The 23324-nt window shown below is 33.1% G+C and overlaps 1 protein-coding gene across 14 annotated transcripts in view; it reads left to right on the forward strand.

Moving 5' to 3' along the window:
• The window catches only part of LOC125053054 (RNA-binding protein Musashi homolog Rbp6), a 480872-nt gene that overhangs the window by 294721 nt on the left and 162827 nt on the right, over window positions 1-23324 (forward strand). The window contains exons 1-2 of one of the 14 annotated variants that reach the window (XM_047654242.1): window positions 16737-16837; window positions 17807-17893. The exons of 6 other annotated variants lie outside the window; for them this stretch is intronic. In XM_047654242.1, coding sequence (XP_047510198.1) covers window positions 17882-17893 — 12 coding nt within the window. In that variant the 5' untranslated portion in view covers window positions 16737-16837; window positions 17807-17881. 7 more of the 14 variants (XM_047654240.1, XM_047654244.1, XM_047654243.1 and 4 more) reach the window with 7 other exon arrangements.

Here is a 23324-nt window from a genome sequence, read left to right on the forward strand (position 1 = left end):
ACAATAACGTAAAATGAAAACAAACAGTCATAAATAATTGTATTTTGTTAATTTCTAAATAGTTTTTGTATTTGATAAACGATTAAAGCTGTTAAAAATTAATTTAAACTTGAAAAATAGGACAAAATATATCTAAAAGCATGTAGCATATTATTTTATTATAATAATAATAGCCATTTTGTTCAGATAATTTTTCACTTAATCCCATTTATATTTATAGTCATTATTTTTGGTATATGCGTGCCCTTTTTTGACAAAGGCCACCGAATCTCGACATTTCTCTCTGCAATGTGCCACTCTCTGCCAACCTGCTGTTTCCTTAATTTAGTCTATCCACCTTCTAAGTAGTCCACCTCTTTTTCGCTCATTGCACCTTGGGCACCAGTTTATTACTTTCTTGCTCCACTTTTCTGTTCCCCTTTCCATATACCGTCACTGTAGAATGATAACCTCGTATGTAAAAAAAACATTTTTTTTTCTTAGACTCTTATGTCATTTAACTGGTATAATCATGAAGTAAGGATTAATTTATGTTATTAATAAATAATTCCTTTTTATCATCCAAAACTATGGCCAAAAACTTATACTAATATTTTAACGAACATCGACGGAATAAAACATTTTCTTCGTTTCCTGTAATGTTTGGTTCTCTGGACATACGACGTTATCATTCTACAGCGACGATATGTACTTATATATAGTTATAAAATTAACTTACATTATAAACTTCTTGTTACCTAAACATTTATAATTGATACAATCAACACATTTACACATTTCCATCTCGCTTGCACGTCCACAAGTACAATTTATGCTCGCTTTCCGATGGAGCTCATAAACATTGTAAAATTTCCGGCAGCTGTTGGGCGTACCCGATTATTTCATTGGACCCCACAAAACCATGAGCTGTTATATTTTCGTTTAAAAATTAAAAGGGATTTTAGCATAATTTAAAGTCGAAACGAGATAATGTAATTGTTTTAAATGTAGTCGTTTTCTATTGAAATTATCGCAGTTGGGAATGGCTGTATAATTTTTGCGGGCACTCAGTCATAATACACCATTAACGCCTGAGCGACACGACCTCTAATTCACGTTTAAAAGCCTGCACTTGACTCAAAGTCAGCACTAATTTCGTCTTACCCGCGCTTGCAAAAATCTAATTTGTCAAGAATTATGTAGCGGTCACTAAAATTGCTTCATATTAAATATTACTTTAAAGTTTTGAGTGTAGTTCGATTTTTATTCTTTTTATATTGACTAATATTTACTATACATTTCGAACTTAAAAATGTTAATAACATGTAATTTAGGTCTTATCATCTCTTAATTAGACCACATTTCTACATCTGTTTTATAGATTAGTTTAAAAACGGTAATCAACACTTACTTGAAAGCTGAAATTGACAGTGACTTCGATTTTTAAATCTGACATATTAATATCCTCAAAATGTTTTATTCGACATAAAATATGAAAAATGAGAGTTATTTTATTCACACTTCGATACCTTATACAAAAAAATACATTATAAAAAAATATTGGTTGTTTGTAAAGTAGGTTTACGATCGAGATGTTTACGTGATAACGTCTTATTGGTGATATAAGTTTTTGGGAAGTAAGGAATTAATGAAGATAACAATTTTTTCAAATTTTAAATTACATCTATTGTTTTATTCACACTTTTGATGATAAATTTCGGGTGTAAAATGACAAGTTTACTTATTCGACTATGATATACATTTTACTTCATACATTCACGGAATGACTGGTAGCGCTCAAGATGAGACGGGAGATCGGTCCGTCTCTCTCTCGTTATACCTGCGATCGCGCTCGTGAGGTTTTGGTGTGACACAAGTTTCTGAACATGTCACCCGACTAAAACGATTTTAAAGACGTTATCATGTCAAAAGCAGATTACATTAGTTATTAGGCAACGGGCGGCCTTCTCGTTAACAAGCGATTTCTTCCAGGCAACCCTAACATGGTTGTAACGAATCTCAACTAAAATTAAATACATTTCATCGTGAATTGCTCTTTACGGATGTTTAATGTTACCGATTATAAACTTATATCTTGATTTATGTATTTAACAAAGAGATGCAAACTAAACAATATTAGTTACGATTAGTTTGGAGGGCTGTCAGCGGCAGACAGGTCGTGGGTCGTTTGGGCCCTTTCGCCTCACTGCACTTGACCGGGGTTGCACTTGTTCCAGCCAAGCGTGCCTTAATAGTTCTTGGTAATTTTATTTTGATTTACTTATGTCTGTAAGATCATTCAAAGCTTCTTATAGGCATTAATCACAACTCAAATCAGGACTCATTCATATATATTTATATTTATGACTAGCTGGCCTGGCGAACATCGTACTGCCTAACAGTCGATTTTTTTTTTAAAAATATTTATTCTGCTATTCGGGACACCGGTCGTAGCTAGTAAGATAAAAAAAGAAAGTTGATAAGACAACAAATACATTATGTCAAAAAATAAAAATTTAACTTCCACTAACACTTGAACTTTATGATATGGTATTAAAGTTCAAATTGCCTTTAAATATTATTACGAATATTTTGTATGGGAATATAGAAAAGTGTTGTTTTTAGACTTTTTCACTCATTTTTTTTAATTTTTCTCTCCGTAAGAACCATCGTCGTACTTCAAGGAATATTATGAAAAAAAGAATCATACAAATCGGTCAAGCCGTTTTCATGTTATGTCGTGACAACGGAAAACAGGTTTCATTTTTATATATATAGATATATTCTTCCTTCCTAACATACAAGTACATGGATAGGTAAGGTAAGTTCATTTAACACTATCTTTAAATAGATTACCTACATATGTAATGTATTATTACTCGTAAAAAATCAATCGTATTACTCGGATTCAACATGACCTGTCTCTTTCTATCAAACTGTGTATACGCTGTGATGAAAAGAGACATGTAAGTAGTCTGTCTGGGGGATATTTTATTACTTTAAGTTAGCTTGTTCATACACTTAATTAGATATATTGATACCTGGTAAGGTAACAGGCAACGCACTCGCGAGCCCCCTGTCATTGAGAGTGTCCATGGGCGGCGGTATCACTTAAAATCAGGGAGACTCCTGCCCTTTTGCCTCCTGTTCTATTAAAAAAAATAGGCATGGTATATAAAAATCTGAAATTTATTGTCACGGTCAAATGACGATGAAAAACATTTCCTGTGTGCAGAGAACATCAACCAGGTACTGTCAAAGTTAGGGTATTTAAATATGTGAATATTAAATTGACTTTTAGTGTAAGAAAATAATTTTATAATAATTAAATTTCAAAGAAACTGAATAATGTGTTTCAAAGAATTTTACAACGTGACAATTCCGTAAAATGAACGAAACTTAAGCATTATTTGAAAATTCTATACCTACTCTCCGCCGACGTAAATCGCCTTTTTAGAGCCATAAAACTGTTGCTTAAGTGAAACGTAATTTATTGGCCGGATTAAACTCAACTAAAGCACCTTTAAAGTTTCTTTCGAGTACAAGTGTACATTTTAATTATAGTTTTATGACCAACGTTTTAAACAGTAAAATATGATTTTAATAATATTTGATTTAAATACACTAAGTAACAATATTCCTCACGGGCAATCCTTAATAGATAAATAAAATTAATAATACGTACATAAATAAGTAAGTGTAAGAATATTTGTATATATATGTTTTTCCAAATGCATTAATATTCCTGTAAATAGATTTATTTAAAATCCTTTTACCTAAGCTTTTATAGAAACTAAAACATTCCGTCAGAATCCATCGACAGCGAAAAACATTTATGAGTCCCTTCACAACTTTCTAATACTGATGAAAAGCTTTTAGCTTAGAATACACTTTAAATTTTATATATATTGTGCATTTTGAAACCTTATTAATTGAATATGGAACATATATTTTTTATTGAAGTTTACCTCGCACATAATGCTATATGTACAGTAAATGTTACAAGCTATCTTTTCTAAAATATACGACAATTTTGGTAAAAATAAAATAAAAATATATATAAGCGTATCTTGACTTTGTGGTTCCAAAAACTTATACAGACAAAGCACACGCTTACAAAAACTCTAAGCTACACTCTCAAATACACGCGCATACACACATTCACGCATATTTAAACATATACCTCGAAATAATTGTCTATTGTAATTATTGTTTGACGGCTCATTGGTCTAGTGGTTAGTACCCCGGACTGCGAAACCATGGGTCCCGGGTCGATCCCCGGCTGAGATAAACATCGATGTGCTGAGCATTTGGTGTCTTGGGTGTTTAAATATGTATTTATATGTCTATCTATCTATAATATGTATGTATATCCATTGCCTAGTACCCATAACACGAGCTTCACCAGCTTAGCATGGGACTAGGTCAATTGGTGTGAATTGTCTAATCAAAAAAAAAAAATGTTATCATCAGTCATGAATAAAGTTTTTAATTAGTTGAAAAGCCCTTCTTTGTATTGAGTAATAAATTATTCTAATTATAAGTTAAAAACTTGATTGTTACATAAACACCAGTGTTAACCATATGACTCTCAACTTGAGGTCGTAGGTTTAAACATCGAGTGTACATCATTACAATGTTCTGTCTTAAAAGATCCTTGCAGTAACCACCACTTTCTACTTTTATGATTTATATTTTATTAGCTAAATATATAACTCAGTAAAAATAACAAAATATGAAATACATTAAAATCAATATTTATATTAATTGATTATATTAGAGTACATTAAATAAACAACTCTTAGTACACTCTAAGTAACTAATGCACTGCCAGACGAATAAATGCATTCCACTTGACAAAGTCTTTACTCCTTAGAATTATATTATCATTCATCCTTTAAATGGATTCCAAAGGAAGCAATTTCATTTGTGAGAACCTGCTACTGCTTATAATCCGTCCGAGGTAATAACATTTCATATTCGTAATAGAATCATTCTGCCTCTTTTGAGACTTTATAGTCTCATTGTAAGCGACTGTAGACATAAAGTTTCTCGGTGTAAAGTCTATGAATTTTTTTATACTTAAAAGTCTTTTTTTGTTTGTCTAGTACGCGACTTGTATGACAAAAAATATACCAGTGTATATTATATAGTTATATTGCTATCATAATATAATACCATTAAATAAATACCGCTTTAAAGGTACATTGCCACAGGGACCAAACTTTGTAAATTTGTTTTAAATTTCTATTAATGTTTAACTATAAATAATTATATATTTTGATTATTATTATACTAAGTAAGAATATTGTAAAATTATACAATAAAATCACCAAGTTAATAAAATTTTCTTGAAATTTTGCGTAAAATCAAATATTTTCACATAAAAACTCAGGGGAGGTTAGTATTATAGCTTAAACAGTGGCGCTACAACTTTTTATATCCGTATCTATTTTGTGATCATTTTTATAGGAAAGTAGGTAATCAGTACGTAGAACATGCCGCCTCCCAAAGGAGTTCCGGCATTTTGGTCTCATTACAATATTTTCCTTTAACGGACGAGTAAATGAGTGATGCGCATATAGCCTGAAAGTCATTGGTGCACAGCCGGGGTTCGAACCTACGACCTGAAGGATTCGAACGAAATTATTACTTGGCCAAAACTCCTCGAGTAGCTAAGTTACGATAATATTCCACTGGATATAAAAAAGCTTATATTTTGCAAACATTCCTAAAAATATACTAAAAGAAAATTGTGCGTACAATTTCAATAAACCTACTTACGGCCGGTCGTAGATGCCAAGGCTATAACGAAATCGGTTTGTAATAACAACATGTTTGTATGTCTTTGGAAAATAATATACTAAACGATATTTATTATGATCTCGATTTTTTCTCTTATTATACTTTCGACATACTTCTACCTGTATTACCTACTTAACTTTAGGTACTTCACGTTCAATACACTCTTCGCACAAAATAAAACCGAATTACTCCTAAGTTCACAAGAGGAAAGTGCACCTCGAAGGAAAGCCGGCGCCGCGCGAGTTTGTCATGACAAGATTTATGTAACTTTTGTGTTCATACGAGTAGTTAAGCAAGGGAGCTCGGCCGAGACTCATCTCCATTCGCTTTCTCTCTCATCAGATACGTAACAAAGTCGAGCCATCTTTTGTCTATCCTCTCACATCCGCCACACTTTTCTTCGACAGGGAAAAATGGCTTATTTTAAATTCCGCGCGTAGACGTCCATATAGTGTACTTGTACTTTTCTTTTTTTGTAATTTCGCGCCATAGACATATCATCTGGCGTGAGTTTTTGTTGAAATGTAGGAAGTTTCTTTGTCTTTAATATGAAAGAACAGTTGTAAGGAATATCCAACTCTCCGTAGAGTAAATAGGCATTGTTTTGAGAAAAAATTCAAGTTTTTGTCTAGTATATTGTCTGTCTGTTATTCTAAAATTCGACGCTCAAATTTCAAGTTGTATTGCTGTAAATACATCGTTTTGGGTGAATTTTAGCAGTCGTGGTTAGCTAAAAACGTCAATGAAGTTTTATAGTTTAGTACACGTTAGTTTAGTACACGCGTAAACCGAAGATAATAGTCTAAATCTAAACAGCTAATAGTAGAAATATATCAACCACAATAGTGTAAAATTTGATAATTATATTATTTTCCATACTACCAGTGCGGTACCAGTACCATTTTAAACTACTAAATCATTCAAGAACCTCATTTGAATTAAACTTCACTGAGTACAATTTAAATCTTATTAAATCTTACAGACATTTCCTGCTATAATTTTTAAGAACATTGACCTTAGTCGCTTACATTTATAGCAGTATAATGGCAAATTTGGAAGAATAATATTAAAAATATATATATGCTTTTTGCACACGCAAATACTCTGCACATTAACTCTTTATAAATTTAATACGATTTTCGTCTGACGGACGTTTTAATATAATTACTAATTGGACGCTTTAAAGTACTATAAATATATATTAAAAAAAGATCAACGCTCTAGTAATAATTGGTTATGGAATTTGTTTGCCTCTATTTCTTCTAGCAGTTTTTAGCCGACTTCAAAAAAATGTATATATACATTTTGACTGCAACATTGAATTTCGAACTTTTTGTATATGATATTCTTTCTATATATGTACTGGGTCTTGTTTAATATAGGTCTATCTATATAAATAGCAATGAATCGCAGAATAATATGTTGCTAAGCAAGACGGCCGGACCAATACCAGTATTTTTTTTTAAATTTATTCCTTGATCTCTTCTTAAAAAATTGGAAAAATATAAAGAAACCGGTAAAAAATAGTTTTTATTCTTAATATTAATAATAATAGTAAGTATTGTTTGTAAGGTGTTTGCAGCCAGTTTAATTTCTCTAAATAACTTTTTTTTCACAAAATGGAGCATTCAATATATGCTACACATGTACATAGTGCTGCACATGTACACGACAAACAAATTAGTAGTTAAAAGTAGGAAGTGATAATGGAAGAAAGATAACGTCTACTTAAACTGTAATATTTCAAAAATAAACTTAATAAATAGCCGCCCAACTCAATTCTCACTCGACCAATTTTATTTTAATTGAATTTCTTATCAGATTTCGAATAACGACTGGTAGGACCTACTTATTGCAATCTTGATTTAGAAAAAGTTTCTCCAGTGAGGCGCTTTCAATATTACGATATTTTAATTTAAATAAGAAAAACGTTTTCATTTATGATAAAGAAAATTGCAATAGCAAAAAAATAGTTTTTATCAACGCCAAGAATCATATTACACAGGGAAACAAAAATAAAAAAGAAGATAGTTGAGTGCAAAAATAACAGGGCTATATGAAAATAAATGTAAATCAATCAGGACAAAAAACCATACATAAAAGTTCCCGGTAAGTTATACTTATTACCTATATACAGGGTTTAAAGGCTACGCTATTTTAAACCTGAAATCATAATAAATACGCAATATTAAACATGTTGTATTTTTAATGAAATACTGTAGCAAAATATAATCGCTGAAAAAGATAAAATATTATTTTTCTGCCATACTATAAAATTACACATTAAGTTCCTTACAATAATAATGACATAGCGCACAAAGTTTGACTTTAATAAATCGGCTGGAGTGGAGTATAAAATAGTTTCTCAAGAAATAAATGCAAGTAAGTAGGCTCTTCGTCTCTGGAGGTTTCAGCGCGACTAAGTACGGTGTAGTCTTCATATTATTGCCTCAATTAATCATAACTTTGTGTTAGTGAAATTTCTCTGGTGGGTAGACGTAGACCATTGGTGCATGAGTTCACGAAGGCATGAAATTGGATCGCGAAACCTTAACGCTCACTTGCAAAACTGGGGCGCCGCTGATTTTGATATTATGACAAAGTGTGCTTTTTATTCCATATTAAAACTAATTGCGTCGATCATTCTCTTGAACGCGCGAGATGAATTAAGAACTTAAATAATGTTTTTTATTCATTTTCATTATGTGACGGACGTATTTAGAGCAGAAAAATATTGTTTAGCTTTTAATTAAAAATATCTTGTTGTTTCTTGTGATTAATTCAACTAATTACTAGGCAGTGGAATTATTATGTTTTATAAATTATTATTGTTTAAAATAACTTTAACATTTAATAATCATTTCTTACATTTAAGCTGTATTTAAATTTAACATGCAATGAATTAAAATTTTATAACTAAATATATTATTTTAAATTGTGTTGATTTACAAATAGGGGTGTCACAGTTTGCGACGGGTGCTACGCTCATACCTTTGTCAGCTACGCCACTTGCTACGACGCTACGCCGTAGTCGCGTCTTATTTATGTCTCCGTATAATTTAGAATAGTTTTTAGAATTTATTATCACTTATTTTAAACTGTTACAAGAATAATACTCGCAGTGGAATTTCATAATAAAAAGTAATAAAGGAATATAAGATTAAAAGAGCAATTCAAAGAAACCGAGTTACATTATTTAATGTCTACCAACATTTACTCATAAACTTATTACAATGGTTTGGAAAAAAACATTTATTTAGATTCCTTTTGGTTTTTGATTAAGATGACTTCTAAGAAATTATCCTTTTATCTCATAAAAAATTAAACCTAATTTCAAACATTGAATTTATTAAAGTAGACCAAAATACACGCCAGTGACTACATATAAGTAAACTTGTTTAAAGTATGTACGTTGCAATTAATTGGGATTAGTGTGTGAACTCGTGCGTTTCCCAGTTATTTTTCACGTTACAAAAGTCGAGCTCGGCGCTCGCGCCGCCTGGATTATTGAATTAAAGTTGATAAGTGTATTAGCCGGTGTTGTTGCTCCATTCTCTTGATTAATGGCCGACCATTGCTTTTTCTCTCTCATTTATATGATAATGAGTCAGCACCCGCGACCGAACACAATTATTAAGTGTAAATGAATGTAGTTGGTAACGAAATCGCTTTTTGAAAAATGACAACGCAGCGAATTTAAAACGATCGCCGAATTCGAATTTTAAAACACTCGATGTTAAGTTTATACAGAATAAACTTTGCTTACTTCCAAATGGGATTATGTTAATAAGCAGCTGCCGTACGAACGGTAGAATTGTAATCGAAAACGCCTGTAGTTGTTGATTCAACTAATCAGTTTGTTTTGTAACTCGCATTGAATAAACTAATTTGAATGATGAAATCAAAATCAGGCAATTGTGACGCGCGAGCAAAAAACACATGATTTGCATTTTAAATTGATGTTCCGTTGTGGTTACTCGGAATTCTCTGATAATTGTCAGTGTAATTATTTATAAGACATCAATTGACTTTAATTATTATTGTTGTCATTCAAATTAATGATTTATTTCATTATAAATCATTGTTTGCGTGCTCTCAGGACACAATGACACAGTAATATTTATGTAGGAATTTATTATCTATAGTTTCATATTATGATATCAGTAGAGTTTTTGTTGTAAAAAAATTAAGAGATCAAGTTTGATAGTAAAACAAACCCAAATATTATTTATTACATTATAAGTAAGTTATGGTTTGATACTTGGATTTATAACCCTGAAAGAAACATAAAAGTATCGATTTTATTTCAGTAAAATACGAAGCTCCTTCATATTTCAGATACGCTATCCAACATTGAAAGTTTTGAAGACCGCCAAAGCATTTATTTAGTCTTATCTGACACGATAACAATATTGATGGAGTGTTGTAAAATTCTGTTTAGTTTGGCGGGCGAAAGCTGTCAATCTGGGATAGAAGCGTCGACAGGTATCAATGGCCGATCGCTGCGGGCTGGTTCAGCCCTGACGGACTGCCATACTATGGCGACAAAGGATTACCTAACTGAAAGGCTACAAGCAATTTTACCTGTCCATAACTGATCGAATGCTTTTTTCGGAAACAAAGCGCACTGCGACGAAACATATCAGGCGAACGGTTAACTTTTTATAATAAAAAGGGTGAAACTTTAAAGGCATGCATACCTGCATTCTTTCGTCACAAGTCACATTCTATTATGTTACATTATACAGCGCACAGTGAACTTGGTAAACTGTAAAAGTTCATTTGAAAATTGTTACAAACCAAGTCCGTAAAGGAAATCAAAAGCTAGCTAGTTCTGTCAAACACTATCAAAGTTTAACCAAGACAGCGATAGAACACACGCCGAAAAGTCGTCCCAACACAATAGCAAAGTTTATTTGTAAGTAAAAGAATGTAACAAAAAATATGACGTCTGAAAAATTACACGCATTCACAAATCATGCGGGCCCTCTTTTGTGAAAGTTTGGATGCTTTCAAAGGAGTTAAACTCGTTCTTTAACCGTCATTTTCTTCTGCCCGTATATAATATATGGGCTTTAGTTGTTTGTTATTTTTCAATGTAGCTGTTAATTAAATTTTTCGGTCAATTATTTGAACAAATGATGTAAATAATATACATATAATGTATATCAACACTGTCCGCGTATTGAGCTAGGTTTAATCGAAGACTGCAGTTACGATTAGTCGATGATTAATACTCGCACGGCGACGCCATCTGCCGAATTAATTGCTTCATTTCCTCTAGACGGCACAAAATGGAATTTTGTACTCCGATTCGTAACGTTCAACGGTTTTTGTGCGGAACTGTACACTTGTTCAGGTGTGTTATAGACTCAGGTGATTTATTGCTATTTTACTACCAAATTGGACTTTTTGTCGACACCGTTTACAATTTTGATTTTTTCCCCATTTCGCGAGAATACCGAATTTAAATGTCTCGTTTTAGAAGCTCTTTTGGTAACTTTAATACGCAAATTGAAAGCCTGTCAATATTAGCCTTGAAGCAATTAAACATGGATCAAAAAGCCTCCAGCATCTCGTCCAAAATCTTAGACTAGAATTACATCAATCAATTACGAAGCTCGGAGCTCTTTCTTGAATTAACATCGATAAGATCTATTGTCGCCTTTGAAATATGTTATTGTAATTAATTTCAGCTTGAAGATTTAATAACAGTACAGTGGGGAGGCAATTAAAAGGGGATTATACGTAAAAATGAAGTAAGTGGACCATTTAAGTTGGAATCGAATCGAGTGGGCAGATTAAACCATTTGTCCGGTGGGGATTATTGGGCAACCTAGTGATAATGAAATTTGCTTCGAGAAAATTGTGGACGGCCCATGTTTAAGCCTTTTGGTGGCTTCTGATTGTGTTTGATATCTACTTCGTTTTGATCTTTGGATTATCGCAAGCACGATTGTTTATAACTTAAAGATTAATGACTTTTGCAATAACGCGACAAGTTCTTATCATCTGTTATCACTGTTCGTGACGACGCGAAAATATAGCAAGTATGAGTTATAAATAATTTAACTGAATTAAGTTGAGAAGATTAATTATGTATCATGAAAATTTTAATATGTATTTTTTTTTTTCATTTGTGTTTGATAATTTAGTGTTGAAGAACTTTAATGGCAATACATTTTAATACAAAAACAATCGGCAATATTTGAATTACTCAAAAATAATTAATAATATAACTAACTGATAATACATTCATGTTAATATCGGTAAAACTTTTATTTAAATAACGAATTTACAAACACTATTAGAGACATTGAGATTATTATAATTAAAGTTAGGAACTAAAGACGGGTAAGGCCAGTTTAAAAGAAATAAAACCTTTTTACAAATTTAAAAAAAGACCACATACCTATGAATATAAAATCGTAACAGTTCAATATAAATTAATGGAATAAATTTGTATTTTCAAAACTAAAAAAAAGAACTTCTAGCAATTATATTTTATTTATATCTGTGAACTAGCGTCTAAGAAATTATTACTATTCATCAGTCACATAATGCCTGTTATAACATCGATGCGAACTACCTGCACTTTTCTAAAAAACCTTGTACAAAAATAATATAATATATAGCTTATTTTCAAATAATTTCAACCTACCTTAATTCCTAACCTACTCTAAATTTTCTCGCTGAGTGAATGTAATTCTTTAAAATAAAGTATCTTTGAACCGAAGGAAGCTGTGTTGGTCAATATTTATAGCCAACGCAAAGTGGTAACTTTTTATTTAAATAAACGTCACGAAAAGCAAGGCTGGGCCGTACCTCGGTCCCGACGGTGTTCGTTTCTAAAGCCTGTCGTTACGTCGCTGTTGGCAATTGTAATTCGATTAGGACGCACTGTACGATCCCTTACGTACTTAACAAGATGGAACAACCTCACATAGGATTGTCCGAAAATGGCACAATGTTGTAAATGTTAACGGATTGTTCATTTTACAAGTTGTATTGTTATGTCGCGTTTCTTTCGTATAAATGTATGGTCCCTCAATTGTTAAATGATCTTTTGTGACCCTGAAACAGTTATTTTACAAGAAATTGCGGTATTAACAATGCTTTAATTGACTGAATCGTTTGAATAAAACTTCTTCATACTCATAACACAATAAATCATCTTTAAAAAATCAAGAAATATAGGAAATCCACTCCACAATGCAGCTGAGCAGTGTTGGCCTAGTGATTCCAGTGTGTGACTCTCATCCCTGAGGTCGTAGGTTCGATCCCCGACTGTATACCAATGGATTTTCTATGTGCGCATTTAAAAATGTGCTCGAATGATGAAGGAAAACATCGTGAGGTAACCGACTTAGACCCAAACGCCGACGGCGTGTGTCAGGCACAGGAGTCTTCACCTACTTGGCTATTAGATAGACAAATGAACATGAAACAGATACAACAATCTGACGCCCAGACCTGATAAGGCCACGTCACTGATTTATTTTATCGAATCCACGGCGTATCATAATTTTAAATAAGTTTCTGTCAACTTGATAAGGTTGTGTGCGATTACACACTATAAACAAAGTTATGTACTTAATGTCTTATATTCCCATTTATATCCGTGCATATATTGTTTGCTTCAATGCTTTTCAACAATCAGCGGTTGTATCTTTCTTGTAAACCGTAGAACATACACAACTTATTAAATAATACATAAAATTATCACTTAGGTGTAAAGATATAAGTTTAATCGAAGCAAATAAACAGAGTTTTGACTATTAGTAACCAGTATACCCAACACTTAATAAAATTTAATATATATTTAATTAACATAACGAAATGCCTCGTTATTAATATGTAATTAATTAAAATATTTATCAAATGAACTTCATACATAGGATTCATGCGAAATATTAAAAATATATTATTCAGATTTCTGAATTAGGTGTGTATAATTGACTAAACATATGCCAAGACTCCTTCAACTTACAAAAGTCCAGCTTTACTTGTAGTTTTTATTTAACAATGTTTATAATAATAAGTCAAGTCAAGTCAATTATTCCAATTAGACTACCTAAAATGCCACTTTTGAACGTCAAATAAAATATAAAGATGATTCTAGTTGCCCCTTCCAAAAAGTAGTTTCGTGTGGAGAAGAATGAGCAAGAAACTCCACACTTACTCTTTTAAAATAGATTTACAATATTTTGTATACGTTAGTTAAATAGTATGTGAAGACAATGTAATCCTAGAATAAAACTACTATACTAAAATAGGCACAAAGTATTACTTACAAATTAAGCAATGCAGCAGCTTAGGTCACTTATTGTATTGTTAGTATACATGTTCCATATCCATGTAATTACAATTTAATAATCAATATGTTAGTTCCACAGGTGAACCAAATATTATTGTATAAACCAGATATGCAGGTAGCATTCCACAAGGATCACAAACATTTGCCTATTATTTTTCATGTCTCTGCTCACAGCACGTTGGTGATTATTTTTAATTCCAACCGTTTCGGCCTCGGAAAGCATACAGTACAAACTGTTTTGTGTACTTTTTTAATGAACGCCGCCGACGTTACGACTTTGACGTTTACTTTGCCATTACACTGCAGCTATCAACTGATGTTACTGCCACTAGAGCACTCAGTGTGAAATAAAAATGTGTTATTATTTCTTTATTTACTATATCACAGATGCGCTTATTGGATAAATCAGACCAAGTTGTTTTGATTAAATACATTTAAACATAAACACATCGATGGCGCTACAAGCTTTTTAGGTCCGTGCCTCAGATTTCTGTATATATTTCATGATCATTTCAATCTAATAGGCAAGTAGCTGATCAACCTCCTGTGCCTGACGCACGCCGTTGACTTTTTGGGTCTAAGGCGGTTTCCTCTCAATAATTTTCTTCACCGTTCGAGCGTATGTTAGATGCGCACATAGACAGAAAAACCATTGTGCAAAGCCAGGGATCGAACCTACGACCTCAGGAATGAAAGTCGCACGTCAAGCCACAAGGCCTGCACTGCTTACTAAATAATCAATCCATAAACAATAACTAATTCTCAATAACTCGTCAACTTACGACATTGTACGTAACAATAACAAAAGCGCGGAAACTTCTCATTGTATCGGTGTACCGAGCTTGAACGGTATTAAACATATCTTAAAATATACAAATATGATAAATACAAGTTTGAAGAAGTTTTATACGATTTGTGCGCCAAGTTCATACTGAATTCGTCAGCGTCTTTAAACTTTTATTGCGATAGAATAGGTATAACAATATCTCGTAGCTCCTTTCGTAAAACTAAAGCGAATCCAAATACCGACCACTGAAACTATTTGAAAATAGAACATTACATACTTTGCTTGAATGCCGAGATGTCAACGTTTACAAATAACTTATTTTTACCGTCAAGAGTTTTCGTTCTCCCCTTTCGGAAAGTTATGATGCAAATATGAAAATATTAAAATTTGAACCGCCGCCAAATATTAAAAGATGTACCCGATGGAATCACTGCATATCAATTGGTGGACAATTTGTAGCTTTATTTATAAATTACAATTACCTTTACAATATATTGGGAAATAAAATGCTGTACATGAAAAAGTTTCCTTTTTTTTATATGATAAGGGGGAAAGAGCTCAACTCTCAAAAAGGGTAATGGCAGACTATGTACACCCAATTTAGTGGGTGTTTATTTTTTTCTATATTTTAATTCATAAAGCTCCTAAAGTTTTTTATATAAAACGAAACAATCCATGTAACAATTATTGTAAGACATGCGAGTCTACGTGTAGCCTGAAGCAGTGTAACACTCTATGGGAATGTATTTTTATTGTGTTATGAAATTTTTATTCCTTTTCAAGTTTATTTTTTAATTGACCAATTAATTTCTAAAAATCGATGCTAATCAGCGGTGAGAGTTCGACAGCCGGTGCCATCGCAAGAATATTTCAGAGAAGCCGCGGTGATAAATCAAACTCGAAACCGTAATGAAAGCGAACGGATCGCGTCGCGAGGAGAGGGAGGAAAAATATCACGGAAAAAATCAGGTGCGTCCCCCGGTCGGTGCTGAGAGAAAAACAGTCGGGCGTCGAGGCGCGGGTTGTAGGGCTGCCAGTAGGGAAAACTCAAGTCTTTCCCAGACTTTTGGAAACTATCGTTGGGCTACTGGAATTACGGAGTAGTAGTTAGTTTTTTATGACTAATAAAAAAAAATATTAGTTGAAAAAATCGTATAAAAATAGGGGAAGACAACTTTATATTAACTCTTTAAGTATGCCTGTAATTAATCTTCAGTTCTACCAGTTTTATATCTTTAATAATAGAAGGAGGAGCTTTCTAGTTTTTACGTAAATTTTCGTGATCTATTTTCTTGTACGCGACACCAGAAATGCCCATGAAATGAAGAGCACTTATATGGCAACCCTAGTGGGGGGTGGCGGTGCGGTGGGGTGGGGGTGGCGGTCGATGCGGGGCGGGCCGTGCGCGCGCTGGCCCCGCGTGTGGGGCGCGCTTCAACCAATGGAGCGCTTTCAGCGACACAATTATGCATTTCAGGACGTAGCACAAATCTAAATCTAGCGCTTTTTACTTGCATTCTGCAAATATTTAGGCGGCCACAGAGTTTTATATGAAAAATCGTTAATATGGAAAATTTATTTACAGTATTAGATAGATAATTTGTCTATAGTTAATCCATAAAAAAGTTATATGGTGACTCTATATAGTTTGGGTTATATCTGAAGTCGGCGGTTAGTATTGCGCTTTAGCAAAGGTAGCAGATTTGAGCGCTTTTCCTCTCGGCAGCGCGTTTTCCCCTCGAAGCGTCGCAGCACTGGTGGGGACTCGTAGCTCGCGCTCACTCGGCCGCGCCGCTCCTCTCGCGCCGACGCCGGCCGCGCCGCGCGTTCTCGTCACGTGTCCGCTCCGACTTTACATGTCCAAAGTGCTTAAGTCAGTGCTCCCGATCGCAACCGCGCGAGTGCTCCAGCCGATCTCCGAGCCTGACCCGACCCGCACGCCTTTCAGGGTTAGTAGCGTCTCCGCGCGTACAGCGTTTCAGTGATCGATAGCGCGCGTTTCTAAAAGTTTATTTCGGGAGCGCAAAGTTTTTTAAGTGGAGTGCGCGCCGAATGCACTTCTCAGAGCCCCGAGTGTTCGCCGTCGGGCGTGCGGCGCCGTTGTGTCGATAGCTTCTCCCGGCTTTCGATAAAAACAAACAGATAAATCGACCTCCCCGTGCAAAATCCCATTGCTAATCTCGAGAGATTCCCCACGCCGCGCCATAGCCATCGGGAAACGGCCGTAAAGTTTTGTTGTAATTTACGAAATTTGCGATTAGAATAGTCACAACATTAATAGCCAGGAATAAAATTGTAGGATCGCATGTAACGGTGATATTAACTGTGAACCTTTTCTTGTGTACGTCGGTAGGCTGTTTTATGAGAAACTAAATTCGGAATTACGAGTCTAAATTAACACGTTTCGCTCAGTATGAACGAGCACACATCGAGGTGACATATATTATGTATTTTTAGTTTTGTTTTGTTTTTATGCGCCTCATTGGTTTTTTTGCAGTGCAATGTGAAATATTCATGTATAAACATGAAATAAACACAATTTATAGAATTGTTTAGAGCGTAGATCTAATTTAGTTGATATGTAGCATTGCATTTTAGAACTTTGAAAATAAATAATTGCTAAAGTCGCGGGAGGCCGGGTTAGGGTTTTGCTATCATAGAGATTAACAATAATACGTTCAAAAATTATTTTCAATGTTTAATTGATTGCTTTCTCGTGAGCTAAAAATATCACCTGTAGCTGCTCGGTGCATCGCTTTTGTGTTTCTCGTTCATACTGGCGGTTGCAACGACGCAAGCTGCATTGTTCAAAAACGCGCCAGCGATCTGTCATGAATACATTGCACTATACCTGTTATTAATGTGAGTGAGATTCGTGACACGATTCTGTGTAATAATTTATCAGTGGTCTATTTCAGAATTTAAAAACGTTTCCCAAATAATATATCGTAAAAGTTTACCCACCACTTGTGTTTCCCAATAAAAATATCACCATGACTGGTGTGGTAAGTTAAAGTTTCTTAATTTTCAATATTCATTAATTTTTTTTTAAGATTCCATTTTCACAACATCAATGCATTCCAAATTGAATACTTTATTGTATAACAAATAGTCCTAAATTCTACAATTGCAAACATCGAATCATCGTTCGCTTAATACATGTTTTGCGTGACTTCTCATAAAAAACTCAATCATAGAACTCGCAACGTATTGTCTAGAGTTCCATTGTCAGCAGTTGCATGAAAAATAGTTTTTGTAACTTTATTTACGACTGTATGTTCCGAGCACATTTACATTTCTACTTGAAATCTGAATAACAACTTGATTTCTTTTAATTATGACGTAGTGGAGATTTCAGATACGAATCGTTTCTATGATGAAGCACCTTAGCGTGTCGATAGCTTATAGCATAGAATATATGCACATTAGAAAGGGACACAATAGTTTTAGTGAGCATAGCATGCTAATTGTATAGAAGTATGCGAAATGAAATTGTTACATAAATTAAATGTCTATAGTACTTTAAAATTAGGTCGATAATTATATTAAGCTTTCTTGTGCGGTGTTATTGTGAATATATTTTTATTTATACATTTCCGAGCAACCTTCTACAATGAATATAACGCCATGCAATTAGAAATTAACAATGAATGATAAAGTTTTAAATGACAACAAAAGTAAATATGTTTTAATTAACCTCATAAATATTTATTAAAAGGAATAATAAATCCTGAATTATTTTTTAAAGTTTCAGCGGGGTAATAAAAAATATTATGGGTTTTAATACTTACATATCAAAAATAAGTAATTGATAAAACATTTGATTCTTTCGATACATAATTTTACATCTAAACTCGCATCTCACGCAAAAGATAATCGTCTAAACTCATGAAAAATTTAGCCTTAATTAAAAAAACTACTATCATTTCATATTGCAATAGAAATGTCTGTTAGATTCCTTAATAATTTCGTTTTGATAAAAATCGACATCGCTTACATTATTGTAATATAAAATCTTGAATTATTTTTATTTTTTAAAATGAAAAATTAATAATATTTTTACTATGTAGGTTTGTATAAATGTGAAAATTCTGATTCTCTTATAAAAATAATTAGTAGTTGGTAATAGTTTTGGTATTTTGGGATAGGAAATATAGAACGCAAATCTACTTGTTAAAAAACAGTAGAAATGTGACCACGCCCCTGAAGGTAACTTCACTATAAAATACATGCATTTGAAACGATTTCACCTGTTGATTGAATCAACTTATTTTAAAGTTTCACGAGAACGCTATGAAACTCTTATGAGCTGTTTAAGAAAAGTGTACTGAAAATTATTTAGATTTTTCATAATAAGTCATATTAATAGAACAACGATGCATTATTTATCCAGTCATAAACGAGTTAATATCACGTAACATATATTTTGAAAATAATAAATGTAAATAAAAATATTGGTTGTTTGTCAAGTAGGTTTACGATCGAGATGTTTACGCGATAACGTCTTATTGGTGATATAAGTTTTTGGGAAGTAAGGAATTAATGAAGATAACAATTTTTTCAAATTTTAAATTACTTCTATCGTTTTATTCACACTTTTGATGATAAATTTCGGGTGTAAAATGACAAGTTTACTTATTCGACTATGATATACATTTTCTTCATACATTCACGGAATGACTGGCAGCGCTCGAGATGAGACGGGAGATCGGTCCGTCTCTCTCTCGTTATACCTGCGATCGCGCTCGTGAGGTTTTGGTGTGACACAAGTTTCTGAACATGTCACCCGACTAAAACGATTTTAAAGACGTTATCACGTCAAAATAATTACCTTTATATTTTTCACTATAATTTTAGGTACATGAAAAGTTACTCTTCTTCACCTCTACTTATCTGCATAATTTTTGTTTAAAAATATCGCTAGAGATAGCTATCCCATAATTAAAAAAATATAACTTTAATACCCGTTTTTGGGTAGCAAATTTAGTTACTCACAAAGAAGGCTTTAACCTCAGTTAGGTAATCAATACTAAGAGGTTCGGCAAGGTAATGTAACTTCCGGTTATAACAGCAATTCGATGTTCCTGTCTCTCCTCAAACACCTAATGATTGAGGACGGGTGGATGATAGATGTAACTTAAATGTCGCACGCACTGACCAAGGATGTCATATATCATTACTGCGTCATTCGGTCTTTGTGAACTAGTTTTATCCAGTTTTCCTGTATCGTATATCTCGAATTTATTGCGGTTATAATAACGGCAGTCCCAAACGTAAAACAAAGGCAAACTTAATCGTATTTGTGTTGTAAAGTTTTCCTTAATCAAAATATAGATTACATTTTAAACAAATAGAACAATAGAGAAAACATTGTTTGAAAAAATAACAAAAATTATTAATAGAAACCTAAAAAATTCACGACAAATTTTATTTTTCACATACTAGTGGTCACCACTATAATACATGAAAACTACATTTTAATCCACTTAAATTTGTATTTTAATTAAAATTGTTCCAAGTTTAAATTTTATACCTGCGAGTCAAAACATTTGACATAAGTGACCACTTGTAATACAAGATTACGCCTAACTTGTTTGACGTAGTAATGGCAGTTGTTCTTGTTGTAATTACTTGTAGTTTGTTTAGAAGCTTATTATTATAGCGCGCCCACTACTTCCCTTGGGACGAAGGGTTGCGGTTCTCTTTATTAATTCACAGCTATTCCGAAGTATCTTCTTTCGATTACTAGGAATATAAGATAGCTTAAGCTTCATCAAATGTTCGAGAAAGAATCGATGTCGTACATTTTCAAGAGTCCCCGTTCATTTTTTATATTATGATATATTTAATTTAAAAAATTAAATGTAAAATGTATGCGTTTGGGCTTACAAACTATATTTTATTTTTAAATACCTTTTAGGCAGATTATATGGAATCAGTATTGAGTTCATTGTTCGCCGATAGAGTAAATAATGACGATTCCAAAAAGCTTTGTAAAAGTTATTCGATATGTAAATAAAAGTATAAAATTTTTATAAATAAAAACTTTATAACAAGAATTGTTTGTACAAATATCGATTCAACTAAAATGTATCTAAATCACGAAACGTTTTCCGTTTCCTATCATAATATTAATATTAATCTCTGGCGTAGCAGATTTTAGTTCGCGCCAAGATTAAGTATATAACACCGAGAATGTATTTTGGCACTGATTCTAACTTCTTACGGTTGCATTAAGACAATATCCTTATGAGTTATAAATAAACATACAAAGAGAATATGAATAATTTATTTTGCTATATTTAGTTACAATTTTGCGTTACAAATGAAGATAGAAACATTATTCACTAGTTTTAGTTTTTATACTTAATATAATTAAACAAAAGAATAAATATTGTGTATTAAAAAAAGTCTTTAATGTGAACATATAATCGAAACGAAATAGGATTTTAAATTTAAAAATTTTGACATGCGTGCGACTCTCATCCCTGAGGTCGTAGGTTCGATACCCTGCTGTGCACCAATAGCTTTCTGTCTATGTGCGCATTTATTGTTCACTCGTCAGGTGACCCAAAAGTCGACGACGAGTGTCAGGCACAGGAGGCTGATCTACTTGCCTATAAGATTGACAAATGATCTTGAAACAGATACATTAATAAGGCCCAGACCTAAAAAGTTTGTAGCGCCACTGATTTATTTTTATTGTATTCAGTGTAAAGAAGAAAGTCTATATATGAAAGCTCTTATCATCATATGCACGTAGAATAACTTAACGTTCCTTAATACAAATCAAAGTGGCTACAAATTAAATCTAGATTTATACTGATCTAGCTTAAACGTGGCTCAAAACTTCATTGAACGCTCCAGTGCGCTCAAACGTATCCATGATCACAGATAATTAATCGCTTTAACATATTTTAACTCGTATTAGAGTTTAAACTCAAACACCTCTCACCTCGGAACAAACTTTCATACTTATGTAGTTTCAATACAGTTGTAAAGTTCCTCTATGATGGTAGCGCATTAATAACGAACCGGGAGAGACCAATAGGGCGTATATTAAGTTTTAGCGTAGATTTACGATCAACCCTCTCATTAAACAGGTATTACGCAGATAAGCCTGTACTACGCATTCGTTTATACAGCCTAGAACTTACATTTGACCTCATACGTGCCAATGTAATTGTTCGAACCGACCTCTATGTTAATTTTATTGAGCAACTTAAATCTAAAACTTAATTACAAAATGTAATAACATTTAGACTAAATATTGTAATCTCTGCTTTTAAACTTTATTTCATTGTAAAAGCTCGTTATCACAAAGCTTTGCTTTATTAAGGTTTTTTTCATTACCTTATTATTATATTTTAATACGCCAAAAAGTTGTTTGAAACATTATGAAATATTTGCTCGGCAATTTTTAACTGCTTAACTTAATTGCAGTTCTTTAATAGTATTATTTTTGTATTAAATTGTGACGAGGTTACACTGTTAAATATTAAATCAAAATTACAACTCGCGTGAGTAATTTTGATCGTTCCATGTGAAAATTATCTTATTAGAGCGTTAATTTAGACACGGCGTGCTGATACACGTCAGACGTTCTTCCTTTGTTTTGTTGTTACAAAGACCAATCGATTTTAAAGCTCGCTGGATTGAAAATTATATGAACCTTATAGGATGGGTGCGGCGTTTGGGAGCCGCCAATGCGCTAGTCTTTCAGTTCAGTGGGCTTTCTTTAAATTGGCGAAGGCTCCGCTAGCCGCACGCCCGCCCCGCTTATTGCATCGCCCGCAAGCGTCGCGAACGTCCACAATATTGCCTTCGTTCGAGTTTAAGCAAACATTCCCAGTCGGTAAATAGAGAAGCTTTATAGGTAAATCTAAGTCGTGCCTTCTCGTTAAGACGTTGGTGAAATTCAATTTTTATCGAACGCTCCTTTTGTCTCACGTCTTTTGAGCTACGTGTACGAAGATATTTGCGTGATATAAAGTAATCGTTCATCGTTTATAAACGTCAGTCTCATTTGGGCTAAGCATTCTTTATTCATGTTTTGATAGGCGAGGTCACCTGAGCGAATGTCATAATATTATAAAATGTTTTTTCAGAAAAGTTAGTACTAAGGTTGCGTGACACTGTATCATAGAATCTTAATACAAAAAGGCTTTTGTATTCCAAGTATACGCTTATGTCATTGACTTATATTTTGACGTATATAATGTTTTTTTCATACGTTTAGCAATAGTTTTTAAGAGAAATCGTTTAAATTTCCTAGTAGAAACCAGTAGGCGAAAAGGTGGGACAATATTTAATTTTAGAATACGAATATCAGAAAATGCTAAGGACATTTTGTTCAGTTCACTGGTAAGTGCTTATTTAAACGATCTGATTTCAAACCGCATAGGAAATAGCCGCAAGATTTTAAATGCGAAATTG

This window comes from Pieris napi, chromosome 10, assembly GCF_905475465.1.
Source record: "Pieris napi chromosome 10, ilPieNapi1.2, whole genome shotgun sequence".
NCBI classification, from domain to species: domain Eukaryota; kingdom Metazoa; phylum Arthropoda; class Insecta; order Lepidoptera; family Pieridae; genus Pieris; species Pieris napi.